This window comes from Bos javanicus, chromosome 29 (genome assembly GCF_032452875.1).
Source record: "Bos javanicus breed banteng chromosome 29, ARS-OSU_banteng_1.0, whole genome shotgun sequence".
NCBI classification, from domain to species: domain Eukaryota; kingdom Metazoa; phylum Chordata; class Mammalia; order Artiodactyla; family Bovidae; genus Bos; species Bos javanicus.
In genome coordinates, this window is record NC_083896.1 from 6,516,051 (window position 1) to 6,536,213 (window position 20,163).

The 20,163-nt window shown below is 37.5% G+C and overlaps 1 protein-coding gene across 1 annotated transcript in view; it reads right to left on the reverse strand.

The window, feature by feature from the left end:
* Positions 1-567: 567 nt before the first annotated feature.
* TYR (tyrosinase) overlaps positions 568-20,163 on the reverse strand; it is a 110,498-nt gene continuing 90,902 nt past the window's right edge. The window contains exons 4-5 of the mRNA XM_061406015.1: positions 19,223-19,404; positions 568-1,455 (exon numbers count right to left, since the gene is read on the reverse strand). Coding sequence (XP_061261999.1) covers positions 1,229-1,455; positions 19,223-19,404 — 409 coding nt within the window. The 3' untranslated portion in view covers positions 568-1,228. The remainder of the gene's footprint in view (positions 1,456-19,222; positions 19,405-20,163) is intronic.

The following is a 20,163-nucleotide window of genomic DNA, read 5'->3' on the forward strand; positions in this document are numbered from 1 at the left end:
ACTGTGGTAGAGTCAGAGGGCCCTTTCCTAGAGCATGTTTGGCCTCATTTCTGAATGGGGAGTTGTTATAAGCCCTGAGCCAATGTAAATAAGTATGACTATAGACTCAATACTTAAATTCTATTTCTAGAATTCAAGTCAAATTTGTCATCCAACCTCTATGTGAAGAACTCTAGTGTCAAACACTTATTTTTTTCCAAAAATGTCCATTTTGGTTTTGGAAAACTCTGAATATTGGACAGTTTTTCCTTTTCTTATACCCAAATGGGTCCCTGATAACTTCCACCCACTAGTCTTTTATGCTGTACATAACAATAGAAGGAATGGAATATCAATTGGATAATTTTTAGAAATTCAACTGGACCAAAAATTCAAGTAGCAAGATTATCTGGACATCTTAACTTAGGGTCTTAATTGCCAGGAAAAATAGAAATAAGTTATTTTACTAAAACTACAGACAGGCTAATATTCATGTAATTGTTTTCTACTAGCAAATGTTTCACAGCATTTTAAACATTCTGTAATAAAATAAAGTCCTTTTTAGAAGATATTTTAAAAGCACTATAATAAGATTATTATCTTTATTGTCAACACCTTCGGTGAGGACATCTTGAGGCAGGTACTTAGCTTGATTCTTTGCAGGAGAAACGTCCTTGATGTCAATGACCTTCAAATGTACAGTCAAAATTATGGCAGGAAAAGTCTGAAGACTATTTTTTACTTGAATTCCATAACATATTTTGGAGCAAGAATGTAAACTATAAGGGGAACATTGTGCTTTCTTAAGATAATTGGAATGTATTTATCAAGCTCAAAGGAGTCAATTAGTGTAAATTTGTTGCTATTTTATTAAAATTAAAGAAAGGGGATAATAAAAGGAACAAGTCATTGCACAATCAAGAGGAAAAGAATCACAATGGTTCCCATATTTTACAAGAGCACGTTCATTCAGATACATCTATAGTTACTTATTACCAAATGGCATCCTTTCCATGGAAATATGAGCTTGAGAAGAACCCTTCGGGGAATGATCAAAATCCAGCAAAGCAAGCACAGGTGGCTTCTACCTGAGTAGGAGGAGGGCTGCATTTTGTATTGATAACAGTTTTGATAAGGGTCTCAGAGACACATGCCAAGGATTTCCGCTGGGACATCCCCTGGGGACTTTAACATCATTTAAGTTATAGCGAGGTCAGGTTTTTTGCCCCAGCTCTATTGCCTAAACCTTTCATAAATGGCTCTGATACATCAAATTGTGGTAATCCTCTTTTTCCATGAGCAGGGGCTGCTTTTCTTCTGGAAGCTGGTTTCTCTTTCGACGACATAACAGGCTAGTAAGTCCTCCCAGCACAGCGGTAAGGACAGACCCAACCACAGCTGCCCCAATGAGCCACGGCCAGATTCGTTGCGCTTGCTCTAAGTAGGGCTTAATGTAATCTTGAAAAATGTCCGGTTCTGAAATAGAAAGACATCCCAATGTTTTTACTATCATCATCATCACCATCATCCTTGCTGCATACTTTGGAGTCAGAGGCTTAAGTCTAAATGCCAGCTCTGCTACTTACTAGCTATACGAGCTTGGGAAAGTTACACCTAATACCCCAAGGCTTCAGTGTCTTCAACAGGAAAATAGGAAAACAATACCACCTTGCTTGGATGTTTCAAACTTCATAGATAGTATCTGACCTGTAAATTGTATAGTGCCTGCTCCCTGCCAGCTACTCTAACTCCTTTAGCTATTTTTAGTTATTTGGACTCCATATTTCTAAATAATAGGCAAATACTACTATCTCTTAATTTCTTGAGTTTATCTCTGGAGTTTGTCATGCATAAGCAATTATTTTAGCTCTCTCACAACTTCCCTTTTCTCCATCTTTTCAGTATAATAACATCAGGATTTGGGGCCAAATCCACATCTAGGACTTTCATTATTTTTAGTATTTAAATTTGATTCACAATTGAACCTAATAGTATTCTATGATTACATTATGATTACATTTCTTTCTCACATCATTTTCCTCTTGGAGTTGCTTGATTTTAAAGGAACCATCATTATTTACAAGACACTCTAAAATATCAGTTTTGTGACACAAAGGAAAGAAGAGAGTGTATCTTGGGCTTACCTTGCAAAAAAAATATGACTTTATGTGACTCAAGTCTTAAGCAAAAGTAATGCATGTTAACTTTGGGGCAGTTCCCTAAAAAAGAAAAAGGATGCCTTCTCCTTTTCCCTTTTCTCCTTTCAACTAATGCAAATAGCATGTTGGTGAGCCAGCACAGGTCATGTGATCAAGGGTACACCCTAGGTCTTACAGAACTACAAGGAAGCAGCGGCTCTGGTCCCTGAAATTATGGGGCATGTATTTGACTATATACCAAGACTGCTATTTGACCAATTAATAAACTAACTTATCTAGGCCATGGATATTTGAGCCTATATCTGTTCCCCAACCTTACTTTCCCTTTGTGGCTGATGTTGGAACTGTAACAGCTTTTTTTATAACCTATTTTTTTGGCTACAACTGATTAGTTCTGAGTGAACCACTGACTCAAGATGGGCCAATCAGAATTGGCCATTACTCAGAATTCACTGTGAAGAATTGAGTCCAGTGACTCAGGAGCTGGTAACAGTCTTAGTGCTAGGGAAGGGGTGTGGAGGGGAAAATGAGAAAGGGAGAGAGAGAGGAGATAAATCTTTAGACTGCTTGTTTCCTGATTCCTACTGTTTCTCAGTCTCAGCTACATTTTTGTCTTTTTATATTTCTAGTGTTCATTCCTTCCTTGGGTTCTGTAAACCAATAAATTATCTTTTTATGTAATCTTGTTTCTATGGAGTTTCTGACATTTGCACTTCAAAAAGTCCTAATTATTTTTAAAGGTTAATTAGATTCCTGCAGTAATAAAAGATGGAGTAAGTACCTTAAGATACTCTGAAATTACAGTTATATGAAAGCTATGTTGTTGTAAAAAATTACATCAAATAAAAAGAAAATGAGTATTAGTTTATAAAATAACTAGGAAAGAATGGGTAGCAATGTGTTGTGAATGTAAAATGAGAGTCTCAATGTTCACCATAAACTCAAGAACTCAGAACAATTAAAACAAGAGAATTTGTTAAAAATTAATTTTATATTATATTTCAATCTTCATTCAAAGGAGGAAAAAGTGGCGTTTCCCTGACTTAAGCAGGACAGAGCTCAGACCCTGTTTCTCCTGTTACCTTCTGCATTCCTGTCCTTCACACAGCATTTTGCCAGCTGTCACTAAGATACTTTTAATATTCTTAGGTTCCATTAAGCATAATTTGAAAAATATAGCCAATTAATGTTTCTCTTCATCATGAAGGGGCAATAAGCTCCAAAGAATTAACATTATAGAGTAAATAATAATAACAACAATTTATAACTTTGAATTAATATTAATTTAAATCTAAGAAATAAAAGCTAACAAAACTAAAATAAATTTTAAAATGTGAAAAATATTTTCATCAAACATAAAAGTACCTGTTTTAATACATTTAAAAATCATATTGAAAATGAGACTACAAATGCTGAGCTTGCATTGCTATTAATCACTTCAATATAGCATGCATTTTAACTGTGACAAAATGCAGATACATAGACGTTACATAATAATTATGATTTTCTTTATTGCTTGCTGCTCAGCTCAAATGCTTTCAAAATTTTAAAATAGTATTTCTTTATGTGTCCTTTCCAGCTTATTTTATTATTTCTCTACTTTGGTTCATTTCAAGCAGTTTTAAATTTTACTGTCATCAGTGGACTATCTTCTTTGAAACAATCCGTGTTTCTTAATGGCTTCAATCTAAACTTTTGACTTTTCCTTCTCAGTTGTTTGTTTTGCAGCCTCAATAGTGCTCCTGTAAATTATTTTTTAATATAAAAAGTTTTCTATTATTTTTACCTACTTAAAATTTCATTTTTCTTGTTACCTATTCTCTATAGAATAATCATATAGTTTTCTATTTGTTTGGTGCTCTGTCATTTCCAAAGCATTATTCACATGCCCATTTATCTATACAAGAAATGCATAAGGTAGTTAGGAATCATTATCCTAATTTAATGAATTCCCAACTTGAAACTTAGAAAATTTGCCTGTAATATTTAAATTCTGCAATGTATGTGTAACATTAGGTATGATGCCTTTCACATAAAAAGTAATTTATAACTCTTATTTATTATTCTTATTCTATACTGTTCATGGGGTTCTCAAGGCAACAATACTGAAGTGGTTCACCATTCTCTTCTCCAGTGGACCACATTCTGTCAGACCTCTCCACCATGACCTGGCCATCTTGGGTGACCTCTGCATGGCATGGCTTAGTTTCATTGAGTTAGACAAGGCTGTAGTCCACGTGATCAGATTGGTTCATTTTCTGTGATTGTGGTGATGAAAAGGCAAAAAGTTAGGATACTGAAAGATGAACTCCCTAGGTCATTAGGTGCCCCATATGCTACTGGAGATCAGTAGAGGAATAACTCCAGAAAGAATGAAGTGACAGCCAAAGCAAAAGCAACACCCAGTTGTGGATGTGACTGATGATAGAAGCAAGGTCTAATGCTGTAAAAAAACAATATTATATAGGAACCTGAAATGATAGGTCGATGAATCAAGGCAAATTGGAAGTGGTCAAACAAGAGATGGCAAGAGTGAACTTCAACATTCTAGGAATCAGCAAACTAAAATTGACTGGAATGGGTGAATTTAACTCAGATGACCATTATATCTACTACTATGAGCAGGAATCCCTTGGAAGAAATGGAGTCATAGGCAACAAACGAATCCGAAATGTATTACTTGGATCTCAAAAACGACAGAATGATCTCTGTTCGTTTCCAAGGCAAACCATTCAATATTACGGTAATCCAAGTCTATGACCCGACCAGTAATGCTGAAGAAGCTGAAGTTGAACGGTTCTATGAAGACCTACAAGACCTTATAGAATTAACACACAAAAGAGATGCCTTTTTCATTATAGAGGACTGGAATGCAAAAGTAGGAAGTCAAGAAACACCTTAAGTAACAGGCAAATTTGGCCTTGGAGTACAGAATGAAGCAGGCAAAGGCTAATAGAGTTTTGCCAAGAGAATACACTGGTCATAGAAAATACCCTCTTCCAACAACACAAGAGAAAACTCTACACATGGACATCACCAGATGGCCAACACTGAAATCAGATTGATTATATTCTTTGCCACAAAAGATGAACAAGCTCTATACAGTCAGCAAAAACAAGACTTCTGACTGTGACTCATGAAACCTTATTGCCAAATTCAGACTGAAATTGAAGAAAGTGGGGGAAACCACTAGATCATTAGGTATGACCTAAATCAAATCCCTTATGAGTATACAGTGGAAGGGAGAAATAGATTTAAGGGACTAGATCTGATAGACAGAATGCCTGATGAACTATAGACAGAGGTTTGTGACATTGTACAGGAGACAGGGGTCAAGACCATCCCCAAGAAAAAGAAATGCAAAAAAGCAAAATGACTGTTTGGGGAGGCTTTACAAATAGCTGTGAAAAGAAGAGAAGTGAAAAGCAAAGGAGAAAAGGAAAGATACACCCATTTGAAAACGGAGTTATAGAGAATAGCAAGGAGAGATAAGAAAGCCTTCCTCAGCGATCAATGCAAAGAAATAGAGGAAAACAATAGAATGGGAAAGACTAGAGATCTCTTCAAGAAAATTAGAGATACCAAGGGAACATTTCATGCAAAGATAGGCTCAATAAAGGACAAAAATGGTATGGACCTAACAGAAGCAGAAGATATTTAGCAGAGGTGACAAGAATACACAGAAGAAATGTACAAAAAAGATGTTCATAAGATCTTCATGACCCAGATAATCATGTTGGTGTGCTCACTCACCTAGAGCCAGACATCCTGGAATGTGAAGTCAAGTGGGCCTTAGGAAGCATCACTATGAACAAAGCAAGTGGAGGTGAGGGAATTCCAGTTGAGCTATTTCAACTCCTAAAAGATGATGCTGTGAAAGTGCTGCACTCAATATGCCAGCAAATTTGGAAAACTCAGCAGTGGCCACAGGGCTGGAAAAGGGCAGTTTTCATTCCAATGCCAAAGAAAGGCAACGCCAAAGAATGCTCAAACTACCACACAATTGCACTCATCTCACACGCTAGTAAAGTAATGCTCAAAATTCTCCAGGCCAGGCTTCAGCAGTACATGAATTTCCAGATGTTCAAACTGGTTTTAGAAAAGACAGAGGAACCAGAGATCAAATTGCCAATATCTTTTGGATTATCAAAAAAGCAAGAGAGTTCCAGAAAAACATCTATTTCTGCTTTATTGACTATGCCAAAGCCTTTGACTGTGTGGATGACAATAAACTGTGGAAAATTTCGAAAGAGATGGGAATACCAGACCACCTGACTTGCCTCTTGAGAAACCTATATGCAGGTCAGGAAGCAACAGTCAGAACTGGGCATGGAAAATCAGACTGGCTCCAAATAGGAAAAGGAGTACGTCAAGGCTGTATATTGTCACCCTGCTTATTTAACTTATATGCAGAGTATATCATGAGAAACGCTGGGCTGGAGGAAGCACAAGCTGGAATCATGATTGCCGGGAGAAATATCAATAACCTCAGATATGCGGATGACACCACCCTTAAGGCAGAAAGTGAAGAAGAACTAAAGACCATCTTGATGAAAATGAAAGAGGAGAGTGAAAGAGTTGGCTTAAACCTCAACATTCAGAAAACTAAGATCATGGCATCCACTCCCGTCACTTCATGGCAAATAGATGGGGAAACAGTGGAAATGGTATCAGACTTTATTTTTTGGGGCTCCAAAATCACGGCAGATGGTGTTTACTCCATGATATTAAAAGACACTTACTCCATGGAAGAAAAGTTATGACCAACCTAGACAGCAGAGGCATTACTTTGTTAACAAAGGTCCATCTAGTCAAGGCTATGGTTTTTCCAGTAGTCACGTATGGATGTGAGAGTTGGCCTATAAAGAAAGCTGATTGCTAAAGAATTGATGCTTTTGAACTGTGGTGTTGGAGAAGACTCTTGAGAGTCCCTTGGTCTGCAAGGAGATCCAACCAGTCCATCCTAAATGAGATCAGTCCTGGGTGTTCATTGGAAGGACTGATGTTGAAGCCAAAACTCCAATACTTTGGCCACCTGATGCGAAGAGCTGACTCATCTGAAAAGACCCTGATGCTGGGAAAGACTGAGGGCAAGAGGAGCAGGGGACGACAGAGGATGAGATGGTTGGATGGCATCATGGACTCAATGGACATGAGTTTGGGTAGACTCCAGGAGTTGGGATGGACAGGGAGGCCTGCCATGCTAAGGTTCATGGGTCACAAAGAGTTGGAAATGACTGAGCGACTGAACTGAACTGAACTGAATTCTTATTCCAAAGTAGTACCATCAGTATTTCAAATGAATCAGCTTGCAATAAAATTTTATCTCTTTAAACTTGTTTTGGTCACTGATTTTGTTCAATTTTCTCTTCTGGATTCCCAGATTCTTTTCTTCTATGCTCCTTTGTGACACTCGGCACAATCATCTATGTGTTATAGTTATTTATACATGTTTCTTACTTTTCAAACTTGATCACAAACTCTTGACAGCAAGTAGTGTATCTTTTTTTAAAAATTTTATTTTATTTTTAAACTTTACAATATTGTATTAGTTTTGCCAAACATCGAAATGAATCCACCACAGGTATACCTGTGCTCCCCATCCTGAACCCTCCTCCCTCCGTGTACCCTCACTCTGGGTCGTCCCAGTGCACTAGCCCCAAGCATCCAGTATTGTGCATCGAACCTGGACTGGCGACTCATTTCATACTTGATATTATACATGTTTCAATGCCATTCTCCCAAATCTCCCCACCCTCTCCCTCTCCCACAGAGTCCATAAGACTGATCTATACATCAGTGTCTCTTTTGCTGTCTCGTACACAGGGTTATTGTTACCATCTTTCTAAATTCCATATATATGCGTTAGTATACTGTATTGGTGTTTTTCTTTCTGGCTTACTTCACTCTGTATAATAGGCTCCAGTTTCATCCACCTCATTAGGACTGATTCAAATGTATTCTTTTTAATGGCTGAGTAATACTCCATTGTGTATACGTACCACAGCTTTCTTATCCATTCATCTGCTGATGGGCCTCTAGGTTGCTTCCATGTCCTGGCTATTATAAACAGTGCTGCGATGGACATGGGGTACACATGTCTCTTTCCCTTCTGGTTTCCTCAGTGTGTATGCCCCGCAGTGGGATTGCTGGATCATAAGGCAGTTCTATTTCCAGTTTTTTAAGGAATCTCCACACTGTTCTCCATAGTGGCTGTACTAGTTTGCATTCCCACCAACAGTGTAAGAGGGTTCCCTTTTCTCCACACCCTCTCCAGCATTTATTGCTTGTAGACTTTTGGATCGCAGCCATTCTGACTGGTGTGAAATGGTACCTCATAGTGGTTTTGATTTGCATTTCTCTGATAATGAGTGATGTTGAGCATCTTTTCATGTGTTTGTTAGCCATCTGTATGTCTTCTTTGGAGAAATGTCTGTTTAGTTCTTTGGCCCATTTTTTGATTGGGTCATTTATTTTTCTGGAGTTGAGCTGTAGGAGTTGCTTGTATATTTTTGAGATTAGTTGTTTGTCAGTTGCTTCATTTGCTATTATTTTCTCCCATTCTGAAAGCTGCCTTTTCACCTTGCTAATAGTTTCCTTTGTTGTGCAGAAGCTTTTAAGTTTAATTAGGTCCCATTTGCTTATTTTTGCTTTTATTTCCAATATTCTGGGAGGTGGGTCATAGAGGATCCTGCTGTGATGTATGTCGGAGAGTGTTTTGCCTATGTTCTCCTCTAGGAGTTTTATAGTTTCTGGTCTTATGTTGAGATCTTTAATCCATTTTGAGTTTATTTTTGTGTATGGTGTTAGAAAGTGTTCTAGTTTCATTCTTTTACAAGTGGTTGACCAGTTTTCCCAGCACCACTTGTTAAAGAGATTGTCTTTAATCCATTGTATATTCTTGCCTCCTTTGTCAAAGAAATTAAGGAAACAATTCCATTCTCCATTGCAACGGAAAGAATAAAATACTTAGGAATATATCTACCTAAAGAAACTAAAGACCTATATATAGAAAACTATAAAACACTGGTGAAAGAAATCAAAGAGGACACTAATAGATGTTCATGGATTGGAAGAATCAATATAGTGAAAATGAGTATACTACCCAAAGCAATTTATAGATTCAATGTAATCCCTATCAAGCTACCAACGGTATTCTTCACAGAGCTAGAACAAACAATTTCACAATTTGTATGGAAATACAAAAAACCTCGAATAGCCAAAGCGATCTTGAGAAAGAAGAATGGAACTGGAGGAATCAACCTACCTGACTTCAGGCTCTATTACAAAGCCACAGTTATCAAGACAGTATGGTACTGGCACAAAGACAAAAATATTGATCAATGGAACAAAATAGAAAGCCCAGAGATAAATCCACGCACATAAGTAGTGTATCTTTATTTATCTTTCATTCTTCTATTTATTTATTCATTCATACAGCAACATTTACTGAGACACAATATATGCCACGTGGTTGTTCACACATGTGAAAGGATCAGAGCCCCTGGCCTGAAGGAAACAATAACTGGAAGAGGAGCCTGACAAGTAAACAAATTGTTTTAAGAACAATGCTGTTCTAATGAAAGCATGTAAAAGATATAATGGGATCACAGGGAAAAGACCTCCTCTATCTGTCTGGGGAATCAGAGAAGGCATCCCAGGAGACTATCCCTCTGAGTAGAATGAATTAGAACTTGAATGTAGGATGCTGATGGCAAGCCATTCCTGGCAGAAGGAACAGGATACACCTTTGCATACACATAGGCAAGCATAAGTGAACAAATCCACGAACAACAGAGACCTCATCAAATCCCGTGTGCAGAATGAAATATTCCAATTATTGTGCATGCCTCTTCCTCTCATTTTTAAAAATTAATTTATTCATTTTAATTGGAGGCTAATTACTTTACAATGTTGTAGTGGTTTTTGCCATAGATTGACATGAATCAGCCATGGGTGTACATGTGTTCCCCATCCTGAACCCCCCTCCCATCTCCTTCCCCATCCCATCCCTCAGGGTTGTCCCATTGCACCGGTTTTGAGTGCCCTGTTTCATGCATCGAACTTGGACTGATGATCTATCTCACATATGGTAATATACATGTTTCAATGCTATTCTCTCAAATCATCCTACTTTGGCCTTCTCCCACAGACTCCAAAAGTCTTTTCTTTATATCTGTGTCTCTATTGCTGTCTCACGTATAGGGTTGTCAGTACCATCTTTCTAAATTCCATATATATGCATTAATATATCGTATTAGTGTTTTTCTTTCTGACTTACTTAACTCTGTATAATAGGCTCAAGTTTCATCCAGCTTATTAGAACTGATTCAAATGTGTTCTTTTAAATAGCTGAGCAATATTCCATTGTGTATATATACTACAGCTTTCTTACCCATTCACCTGCCAATGGACATCTAGGTTTGTCCATATCCTAGCTATTGTAAACAGTGCAAAAAAACAATCCCATTCACCACTGTGATGAAAAGAATAAAATCTTTAGGAATAAAAAGTGAAAGTGAAGTTGCTCAGTCGTGTCCGACTCTTTGCTACCCCCATGGACTGTAGCCTACCAGACTTCTCCATCCATGGGATTTTCCAGGCAAGAGTACTGGAGTGGGTTGCCATTTCCTTCTCCAGGATATCTTCCCGACCCAGGGATTGAACCCTGGTCTCCCGCATTGTAGGCAGACGCTTTACCAGCTTAGCCATTTATCCTTAGGAATAAATCTACCTAAAAAACAAAAGACCTATATATAGAAAACTATAAAACACTGATGAAAGAAATCAAAGATGACACAAATAGATGGAGAAATATACCATGCTCATGGATTGGAAGAATCAATATAGTGAAAATGAGTATACTACTCAGAGCAATCTAAAGATTCAATGAAATCCCTATCAAGCTACCAATGGTATTTTTCACAGAACTAGAAAAAATAACTTCACAATTTGTATGGAAATACAAAAAATCTCAAATAGCCAAAGCATCTTGAGAAAGAAGAATGGAACTGGAGGAATCAACCTGCCTGACTTCAGACTATACCACAAAGCTACAGTCATCAAGTATGGATGTGAGAGTTGGACTGTGAAGAAAGCTGAGTGCCGAAGAATTGATGCTTTTGAACTGTGGTGTTGGAGAAGACTCTTGAGAGTCCCTTGAACTGCAAGGAGATCCAACCAGTCCATCCTAAAGGAGATCAGTCCTGGGTGTTAATTGGAAGGACTGATGCTGAGGCTGAAACTCCAATACTTTGGCCACCTCATGTGAAGAGTTGACTCATTGCAAAAGACCCTGATGCTGGGAGGGATTGAGGGCAGGAGGAGAAGGGGATGACAGAGGATGAGATGGCTGGATGGCATCACTGACTCGATGCACATGAGTTTGGAGGAACTCCGGGAGTTGGTGATGGACAGGGAGGCCTGGCATGCTGCGGTTCATGGGGTTGCAGAGTCAAACATGACTGAGCAATTGAACTGATTGACTGACAGTCATCAGGACAGTATGGTACTGGCACAAAGACATAAATATAGATCAATGGAACAAAGTAGAAATCCCAGAGATAAATCCATGCACCTATGGACACCTTATCTTTGACAAAAGAAGCAAAAATATACAATGGAGAAAAGGCAATCTCTTTAACAAGTAGTGCTGGGAAAACTGGACAACCACCTGTAAAATAATGGAACTAGAACACTTTCTAACACCATTCACAAAAATAAACTCAAAATGGATTAAAGATCTAAATGTAAGACCAGAAACTATAAAACTCCTAGACCAGAAACTATAAAACTCCTATAAAACATAAGTAAAACACTCTCTGACATAAATCACAGCAAGATCCTCTATGACCCACCTCTCAGAGTAACGGAAATAAAAGCTGAAATAAACAAATGAGACCTAATTAAACTTAAAAGCTTTTGCACAACGAAGGATACTATAAGCAAGGTGAAAAAACAGCCTTCAGGATGGGAGAAAATAATAGCAAACAAGGCAACTGACAAAGAGTTAATCTCTAAAATATACAAGCAGCTCATGCAGCTCAATACCATAAAAATAAACTACTCAATCAAAAAATGGGCCAAAGAACTAAACAGACATTTCTCCAAAGAAGATATACAGATGGCTAACAAACACATAAAAAGATGCTCAACATTTCCCATTATCAGAGAAATGCAAATCAAAACCACAATGAGGTACCATCTCATGCCAGTCAGAATGGCTGCTATCAAAAAGTCTGCCAAAAAATAAATGCTGGAGACGGTGTGGGGAAAAGGGAACCCTCTTCCCCTGAAAGTGGCACTGCACAGTAGTGTGGCCACTATGGAGAACACTGTGGAGATTCCTTAAAAAAACTGGAACTAGAACTGCCATATGACCCAGCAATCCCACTGCTGGGCATACACACTAAGGAAACCAGAATTGAAAGTGACACGTGCATCCTCCTCTCATTTTTAAAATCAAATGTCAAGTATTTTGGAATATATTAGAAGAAGGAAGCTCTTAGCAAAGTAGCACCATATAGATGGATACAAAAACAAGACCCCTACATATGTTGTCTACAAGAGACCCACCTCAAAACAGGGGACACATACAGACTGAAAGTGAAGGGCTGGAAAAAGATTTTCCATGCAAATAGGGACCAAAAGAAAGCAGGAGTCACAATACTCGTATCAGATAAATTAGACTTTAAAACAAAGGCTGTGAAAAGAGACAAAGAAGGTCACTACATAATGATCAAAGGATCAATCCAAGAAGAAGATATAACAATTATAAATATATATGCACCCAACATGGGAGCACCGCAGTATGTAAGATAAATGCTAACAAGTATGAAAGGAGAAATTAACAATAACATAATAAAAGTGGGAGACTTTAATACCCCACTCACACCTATGGATAGATCAACTAAACAGAAAATTAACAAAGAAACACAAACTTTAAATGATACAATAGACCAGTTAGACCTAATTGATAGCTATAGGACATTTCATCCCAAAACAATGAATTTCACCTTTTTCTTAAGCGCACATGGAAAAAAAAAAAAAAAAAAAAACAGCTTACTTGAAAAAAAAAAGCATTTCAATGAAATAGCAGTAAATAGAAATTATGATTCCTCTTTCTATGAAATGTCAAACATTAGGAGAAATAATATTAAAATTCCCAAATACCTCCATGATAGCAATATTCAGGAAATAGTTTATGGTAAACATTTTTAATAAACAGCAGCATAAAATAATCAGTGTTTAATATCTCTGGTGTGTGAAATACAAATGCATATATCCTCAATATAAAATAGGCTTCTTGTCATTACAATTTCATGCTTGTCTATTTGAAATGCCCATAATAACAAAAAATAAAAAATTAAATAAATAAAAATAAAAAACATTAAATTGTATATCTTAGCATGGAGGCAATATGATAATCAATAAGTTCAAAATCTTCATGAATCTTTAAATTAAGACTTCTACTACAGCATATATTTTCCCCCATAAAAATGCAATAAAATTTAACTGAATAATGAATAAAAAAAAATGAAGTATATATGTTTTAGAAATACATACAGATTAAAAGTTAAAAAATACTGTTGAAAAAATAAATAAATAAAAAAAATAAAATAAAATCAAATGTCAAGTCTTTTGGAATATATTAGAAGAAGGAAGCTCTTAGCAAAGTAGCACCATATAGAAAGCAGGAGTACATTTGCCAACAGGATTCAACCCATTTCGGTTTCATCTTTTAACCAGTTATGAATGTGAAAAAATGACCTGCTACTCAATTTTTTAAAACATCGCTATATTCAATTATAAGAGAAAATGTTTGACTAAAGCAAGAAATTATCAGCAGCCTTAATTATAAACATGTCTGCCTAAATGATGAATAATTAACTGCCTGAACTAAATTATATTGAAAAATTTAAAGACATTTTTAGTAAGGTGGTTAAAGTTTAGCAATTAATAGAGATAAAACTTAAACTCCTTGAAAGTACTATAGGAGCACTAGAATAATTCATAAAATGGAAAATAGGCAACAATTGTTATTTATTTTAAAGCAAAACTTTTCTAAAACTTGTGCAAATTCACAGCTGTATGAAAATACTGTAAATACATAAAACATTTAAAATCAATTTTATTTTAAAAAATCTAACTATAAATAAATAATAAATACCATTAATCCCTTAATGTGATACTCCTTTCCCTTTTCTTCTCTAATACTTCTTGTTGCCTTTTCGGTAAAAAGCACCCATTTGGACATTAGGGAAGGAACAATGAGGTGGAGCTTGGTAGGCTGCAGTCTACGGGGTTGCAAAGAGTTGAACATAACTGAGCATGAACACATGCATGCATACAATGAGGTGGAGCATGAAAGTCACTACCGCATTGTGATCATAAAGGACTGTAAAGACTGGCAGTTTATATGCTCATGTCTCGCACATCAGCATCTACAGGCCCCAATCTCTTCTGAGGTTCGAGGCCATCTAGCTACCTCAGAGACATCTTGACTCTGATGTGCCATTCACCCCATTTCACTGTGTAATGGATACCACCGTGAGATTCTCTCCATGTCTGGCCCTGTTCCTATTGTTACTGCCTTAACGAATTCAATCACCATTTATCATAGGCCAGAAAGCTTAAAGTCATCTCTAATATTTCCTTCTTTCTCATCTATTACATAAATCATTTTCCAAGTTCCATAAATTTTGCTTTCAAAATAACTTCAAATTCTTTTGTCCTTTCTACCTCGCCTCCTATCACTGCTGCTGCAATTCAAGTTTCCTTCAGCTCTCCCCTGGATACTTGTAATAGCATTTTTATCAGCCTCCCTGAATGTGCTTTGCGACTGCCATAAAACTTCCTATACGCTGCAGCAAACATAATCTTATGAAAACTCAAATTCGACCCTGATTTGTTTAAAATTTATTAATGAATCTGTTATCCTAGCAGTCTGGCCCAAATTCATGATCAAGACTCCCTTTTCAACTAATGAATTCCTCCTGTCATGGATATTCTCTGAAATGTCACTTCATTGACTCCTAGAGATAGGCACATCTCTAAATAAATGAGTCATTAGGAACGTGGTGGTTTAAGGTCTTTCTCTTTCATTAGGAGGAGACTACGTTGCTTGCCACTGTATTTGTAGTGTCTAAAAGAATGCCTTGTACAAGACAGTTACTAAACATATGTATGTAAAAGGAATAAATAAACCAATAAAATCACCTAAAAAATACCTAGTGCAATAGAAGGCTTGAAATACAGTTTAGTTCAGTTCAGTTGCTCAGTCGTGTCTGACTCTTTGCGACCCCATGAATCGCAGCACACCAGGCCTCCCTGTCCATCACCAACTCCCGGAGTTCACTCAGACTCACGTCCATCGAGTCAGCGATGCCATCCAGCCATCTCATCCTCTGTCATCCCCTTCTCTTCCTGCCCCCAATCCCTCCCAGCATCAGAGTCTTTTCCAATGAGTCAACTCTTCGCATGAGGTGGCCAAAGTATGGGAGTTTCAGCTTTAGCATTATTCCTTCCAAAGAAATCCCAGGGCTGATCTCCTTGAGAATGGACTGGTTGGATCTCCTTGCAGTCCAAGGGACTCTCAAGAGTCTTCTCTAACACCACAGTTCAAAAGCATCAATTCTTCAGTGCTCAGCCTTCTTCACAGTCCAACTCTCACATCCATACATGACCACTGGAAAAGCCATAGCCTTGACTAGACGGACCTTTGTTGGCAAAGTAGTGTCTCTGCTTTTCAATATGCCATCTAGGTTGTTCATAACTTTCCTTCCAAGGAGCAAGCATCTTTTAATTTCATGGCTGCAGTCACCATCTGCAGTGACTTTGGAGCCCCCAAAAATAAAGTCTGACACTGTTTCCCCATCTATTTCCCATGAAGTGATGGGACCGGATGCCATGATCTTCATTTTCTGAATGTTGAGCTTTAAGCCAACTTTTTCACTCTCCACTTTCACTTTCATCAAGAGTCTTTTAGTTCCTCTTCACTTTCTGCCTTAAGGGTGGTGTCATCTGCATATCTGAGGTTATTGATATTTCTCCCGGTACATTAAAAATATCTAAAAATGACCTGAGTATTAAGCGGTGTGATTTTTTTTTTAGCAAGATTTATATGTATTGTACTATACACAAGAAAGTGTTAGGCCCTCAGTTGTGTCCATCTCTGTGACCCCATGAACTGTAGCCCACCAGGCTCTTGTGTCCATGGGAGTTCCCAGGCAAGAATACTGGATTGGGTTAAGTATACTTTATTTGTGTGTAATTACATGTAAGTCATACTTACATGCATTTATTCTTCATGATAAATATCACTTGTGTTCAATTTAATTCATTGATTTTACCCCATACCAGATATTCTTTGGTATTTAGACTAGAGAAGCTTGCAAGATATCAATTCTTATTTTTGTAGGGCTTACAGCCAAAGTAGAAAGAAAGAAAGTGAAGTTGCTCAGTTCTGTCTGACTCTTTGTGATCCTATGGACTGTGGCCCAACAGGCTCTTCTGTCCATGGGATTTTCCAGGCAAGAATACTGGAGTGGGTTGCCATTTCCTCCTACAACAGCCAAGGTAGAGAGGGGGACAAATCATATGTAGAAAAACTAGCATGCAATTCTAACAAAGGAATGATTAAACATGACTGTGTGTATATGTGTGTGTGTGTATATATATATATATAATTATTTTGTATCTGAGAGTTTGACAAATAGATGAAGAGGATCAGAATTTAGCTAGAGAGAATACTGTGATCAAAAGCATGAGCCCATGAAAGAGTCTATTATGTTCTGGGAATGGAAATCATAAAATCTTGATGGTGAATCTTTGAAAGACTGTTATCAACATGTTCCTTTCTTTACACACTATGGGTGTTTCTAGAAGGAAGGGGAAACATGTCACTGGAGATGACCCTTCTTTTTGACTCACAGGAATTCACCCCCCTTATCACTTCTCCACACTCCACCCTTATCACATCTTAACCCTGTTCACAGTGATCTTAAGGTTTTCAAAGAACTGATCTCCTCCACCTGGAGAAGGCAATGGCACCCTACTCTAGTACTCTTGCCTGGAAAATCCCATGGACGGAGGAGACTGGCAGGCTGCAGTCCATGGGGTCATGAAGAGTCAGACACGACTGAGCCACTTCACTTTCACTTTTCACTTTCATGCATTGGAGAAGGAAATGGCAACCCACTCCAGTGTTTTTGCCTGGAGAATCCCAGGGACGAGGGAGCCTGGTGGGCTGCCGTCTATGGGGTCCCACAGAGTCGGACACGACTGAAGTGACTTAGCAGCAGCAGCAGCAGCAGCAGATCTCCTCCACCAGCCATTTTAGTCCTCTTCCCATTGGCTATGATCTTCAGATAAAACAGAACAGGTCAATCAAACCCATATCTGTCCAACCAATGGCTCCCCAAAGGGCAAGAGAATATTGATAAAATACAGATTCTCCTGTTGACCTTAAAGTGTGGTTCTGCTATGCCACATACTAGCTAGATGGCCTGGGACAAGTTATTCATATGCTTTACGCCTCTATTTTTTCATCTATGATCTGGAAAAAGAAATAATAGTATCTTCATAAGGGTAGTTATGAAGGTTAAAGCAAATAATGCATACAGCACATCTAGAAGAGTTCATGACACCTAAAAAGATTCATAATGTGTTGGCTATTATGAAGTAATTCAGTTTATCACATCTGTGTAATTTCCCGTTGCTCATGCTTCTCAAATTGGACAATTTAGCATTCCAGAAATATATAGTACACTTTATACCTCTATTTTGTTATTCTTTTAGTTTAGAATACTCCCTACTCTTTTCCATCTGGTACCTGCCCGCTCACCTTTCACGGCCTCATCTTGTTTCTCTAAGTTTGAACTATTCTGAAGTCATTGCTTTCTCCTCTGTGCTCCCATAGTATTCTGTTTATGACTCCTTTACTGCACTTAACACAGCCTGATGTTTCATAGTTTCTTTGCCAATGGTCTGATTTGTACACCGAATTTAGAGCTCTTTGACACTAGAGGTATGTCATTAATGTATGTGTCACTAAGGTGTAACAAGAGGTAGGAAGTTGATAAATGTCATTTATCTGTTCATTTAATTTTACTAATTTATTCACCTTTTCATGAATTATCCATGAATATAATGAAACATCAGTGCTTGTTGAATACCTCTTATCCACAAGCTCTGTGTTGTTTTATTGCTTTTGACCATCTTCTGTTAAGTGGAGAGGACCCTGTAGAATTGAAATCTGGCTCTTACGTATGCTTGTATTTGATACTGGGAAAGTCACTGAGATTGTTTTAGCATCAATGTCCTCACCTCATTCTAGGGATAATAATACTTACCTAATATATTCTGACTAATAATGCATGTATAGTATGGAGTAGACTCTCAGATTGTGTGGGAACTTTGCTATCTGTTCCTCATTTATCAAGAAAATACACACATACTTAAACTAAGGAAGATTATTCAAAGCCTAGGTATAGTTACAATCCTAGGCTTTTATAACACTACCTTAATCATAGTCATAGCAATTATTATTATTATATCTATTAGCATTATTATTATTAATAGGATTTAATATCAAAATGTTCACAGGTTTTCTTGATAACCCTAGCAGGAAGCTCCCAAAGATGATTCTAAAACTGGTAGATATTTTTCTTGTGCAGACTGCACTAGGTTCTTAATGCCCTTAATTATCATAATATCTCTTTGAGGTATTATATTCCCAATATCTTAGGTTAAGAAGCTGAAATTCAGGGAATGGAAGTCAGAATTCCCAAGGTCACACCAAAGTCTGTTAGCATCAGGTCTCACACTCTCTGATTTTAATTCTTGTGCTCTTCCCAGGTTGCCACACACAGAATGCCTTATATTAAGCACAATGGATAAGAGCTTAAAGATTATTTCAGCTTGGGCCATGTAATAATAAATCAGTGATGAACTAAGGATTATAATGCACTTTCCAAGTTAAAACATTGGGGGATAACACTTTAAAATCATAAGGTTTTGCACACTCTCAAAAAAGATTGGTCACATCAGACTGAGCAGTTCATATGAAAGAAACTGAGCTTTACCTGAATCTTGTAGGTAGCTATAGTCGTAGCCTAGATCTTTGGATGAAATAAAGAAGTCACCGTTTCTGTAGAGAGGGATGAAAGGAACCATGTAGGATTCCCGGTTGTGCCCAATGGGTGCATTAGCTTCTGGATAAACATCTTGAAGAGGATGATACTTTCGAAGCCACTGTTCAAAAATACTGCAGAGGAAAGGATTATTCAGAATCAGAAACATATTGTTGTTGAAGAAATATCTGGAGTTCTTAAAGTAAAATAACAAGGCATATCTTAAAATCTAAAGCCATGGAAATATACCAAACATAGTTTTCATGCTTTGAAAAGATTTTGTAAAGCCACAGTTCATGCTGTCAGGCCCTGATGAAATCCACTCATTTGAGAGAAATATTAGAGGATAATTTTGGAAAAGGAATTTCTTAGATGATAAGTGAAAGTTAAATGACAAGTTAAAACCCTTCAGAATGCCACAGAGCAAGTGTAATTATTGGCTGAGTGACAACCGAGACATAGTCATAAATAATATATGTCTCTTATCTCAAAGAAAGTTCACCCAAAGAAAGAACATGCAAAACTAAATTGGAATCAGTATTAGAAGTTGGCTATTTTTTGATCATGGTAGGGGACTTTATTTCAACCTCCTTGTTATATTTAGAGAAGTATATGTTTAATGAGGGCTGTCCCTGTTGGTTTGGCGGTAAAGAATCTGCCTGCAATGCATCAGTCCCTGGGTTGGGAAGGTTCCCTGGAGAAGGGCATGGCAACCACTCCAGTATTCTTGCATCTCATGGACAGAGGAGCCTGGTGGGCCACAGTCCATGGGGTCACAAAGAGTTGGACATGACTGAAGTGACTTAGCATGCATGCACACATACTTCATAAGTCTTGTTGAGAAAAAGAGCTCACCTTCCATGACAGAAGGTAAACATACTTAGCACTTACCA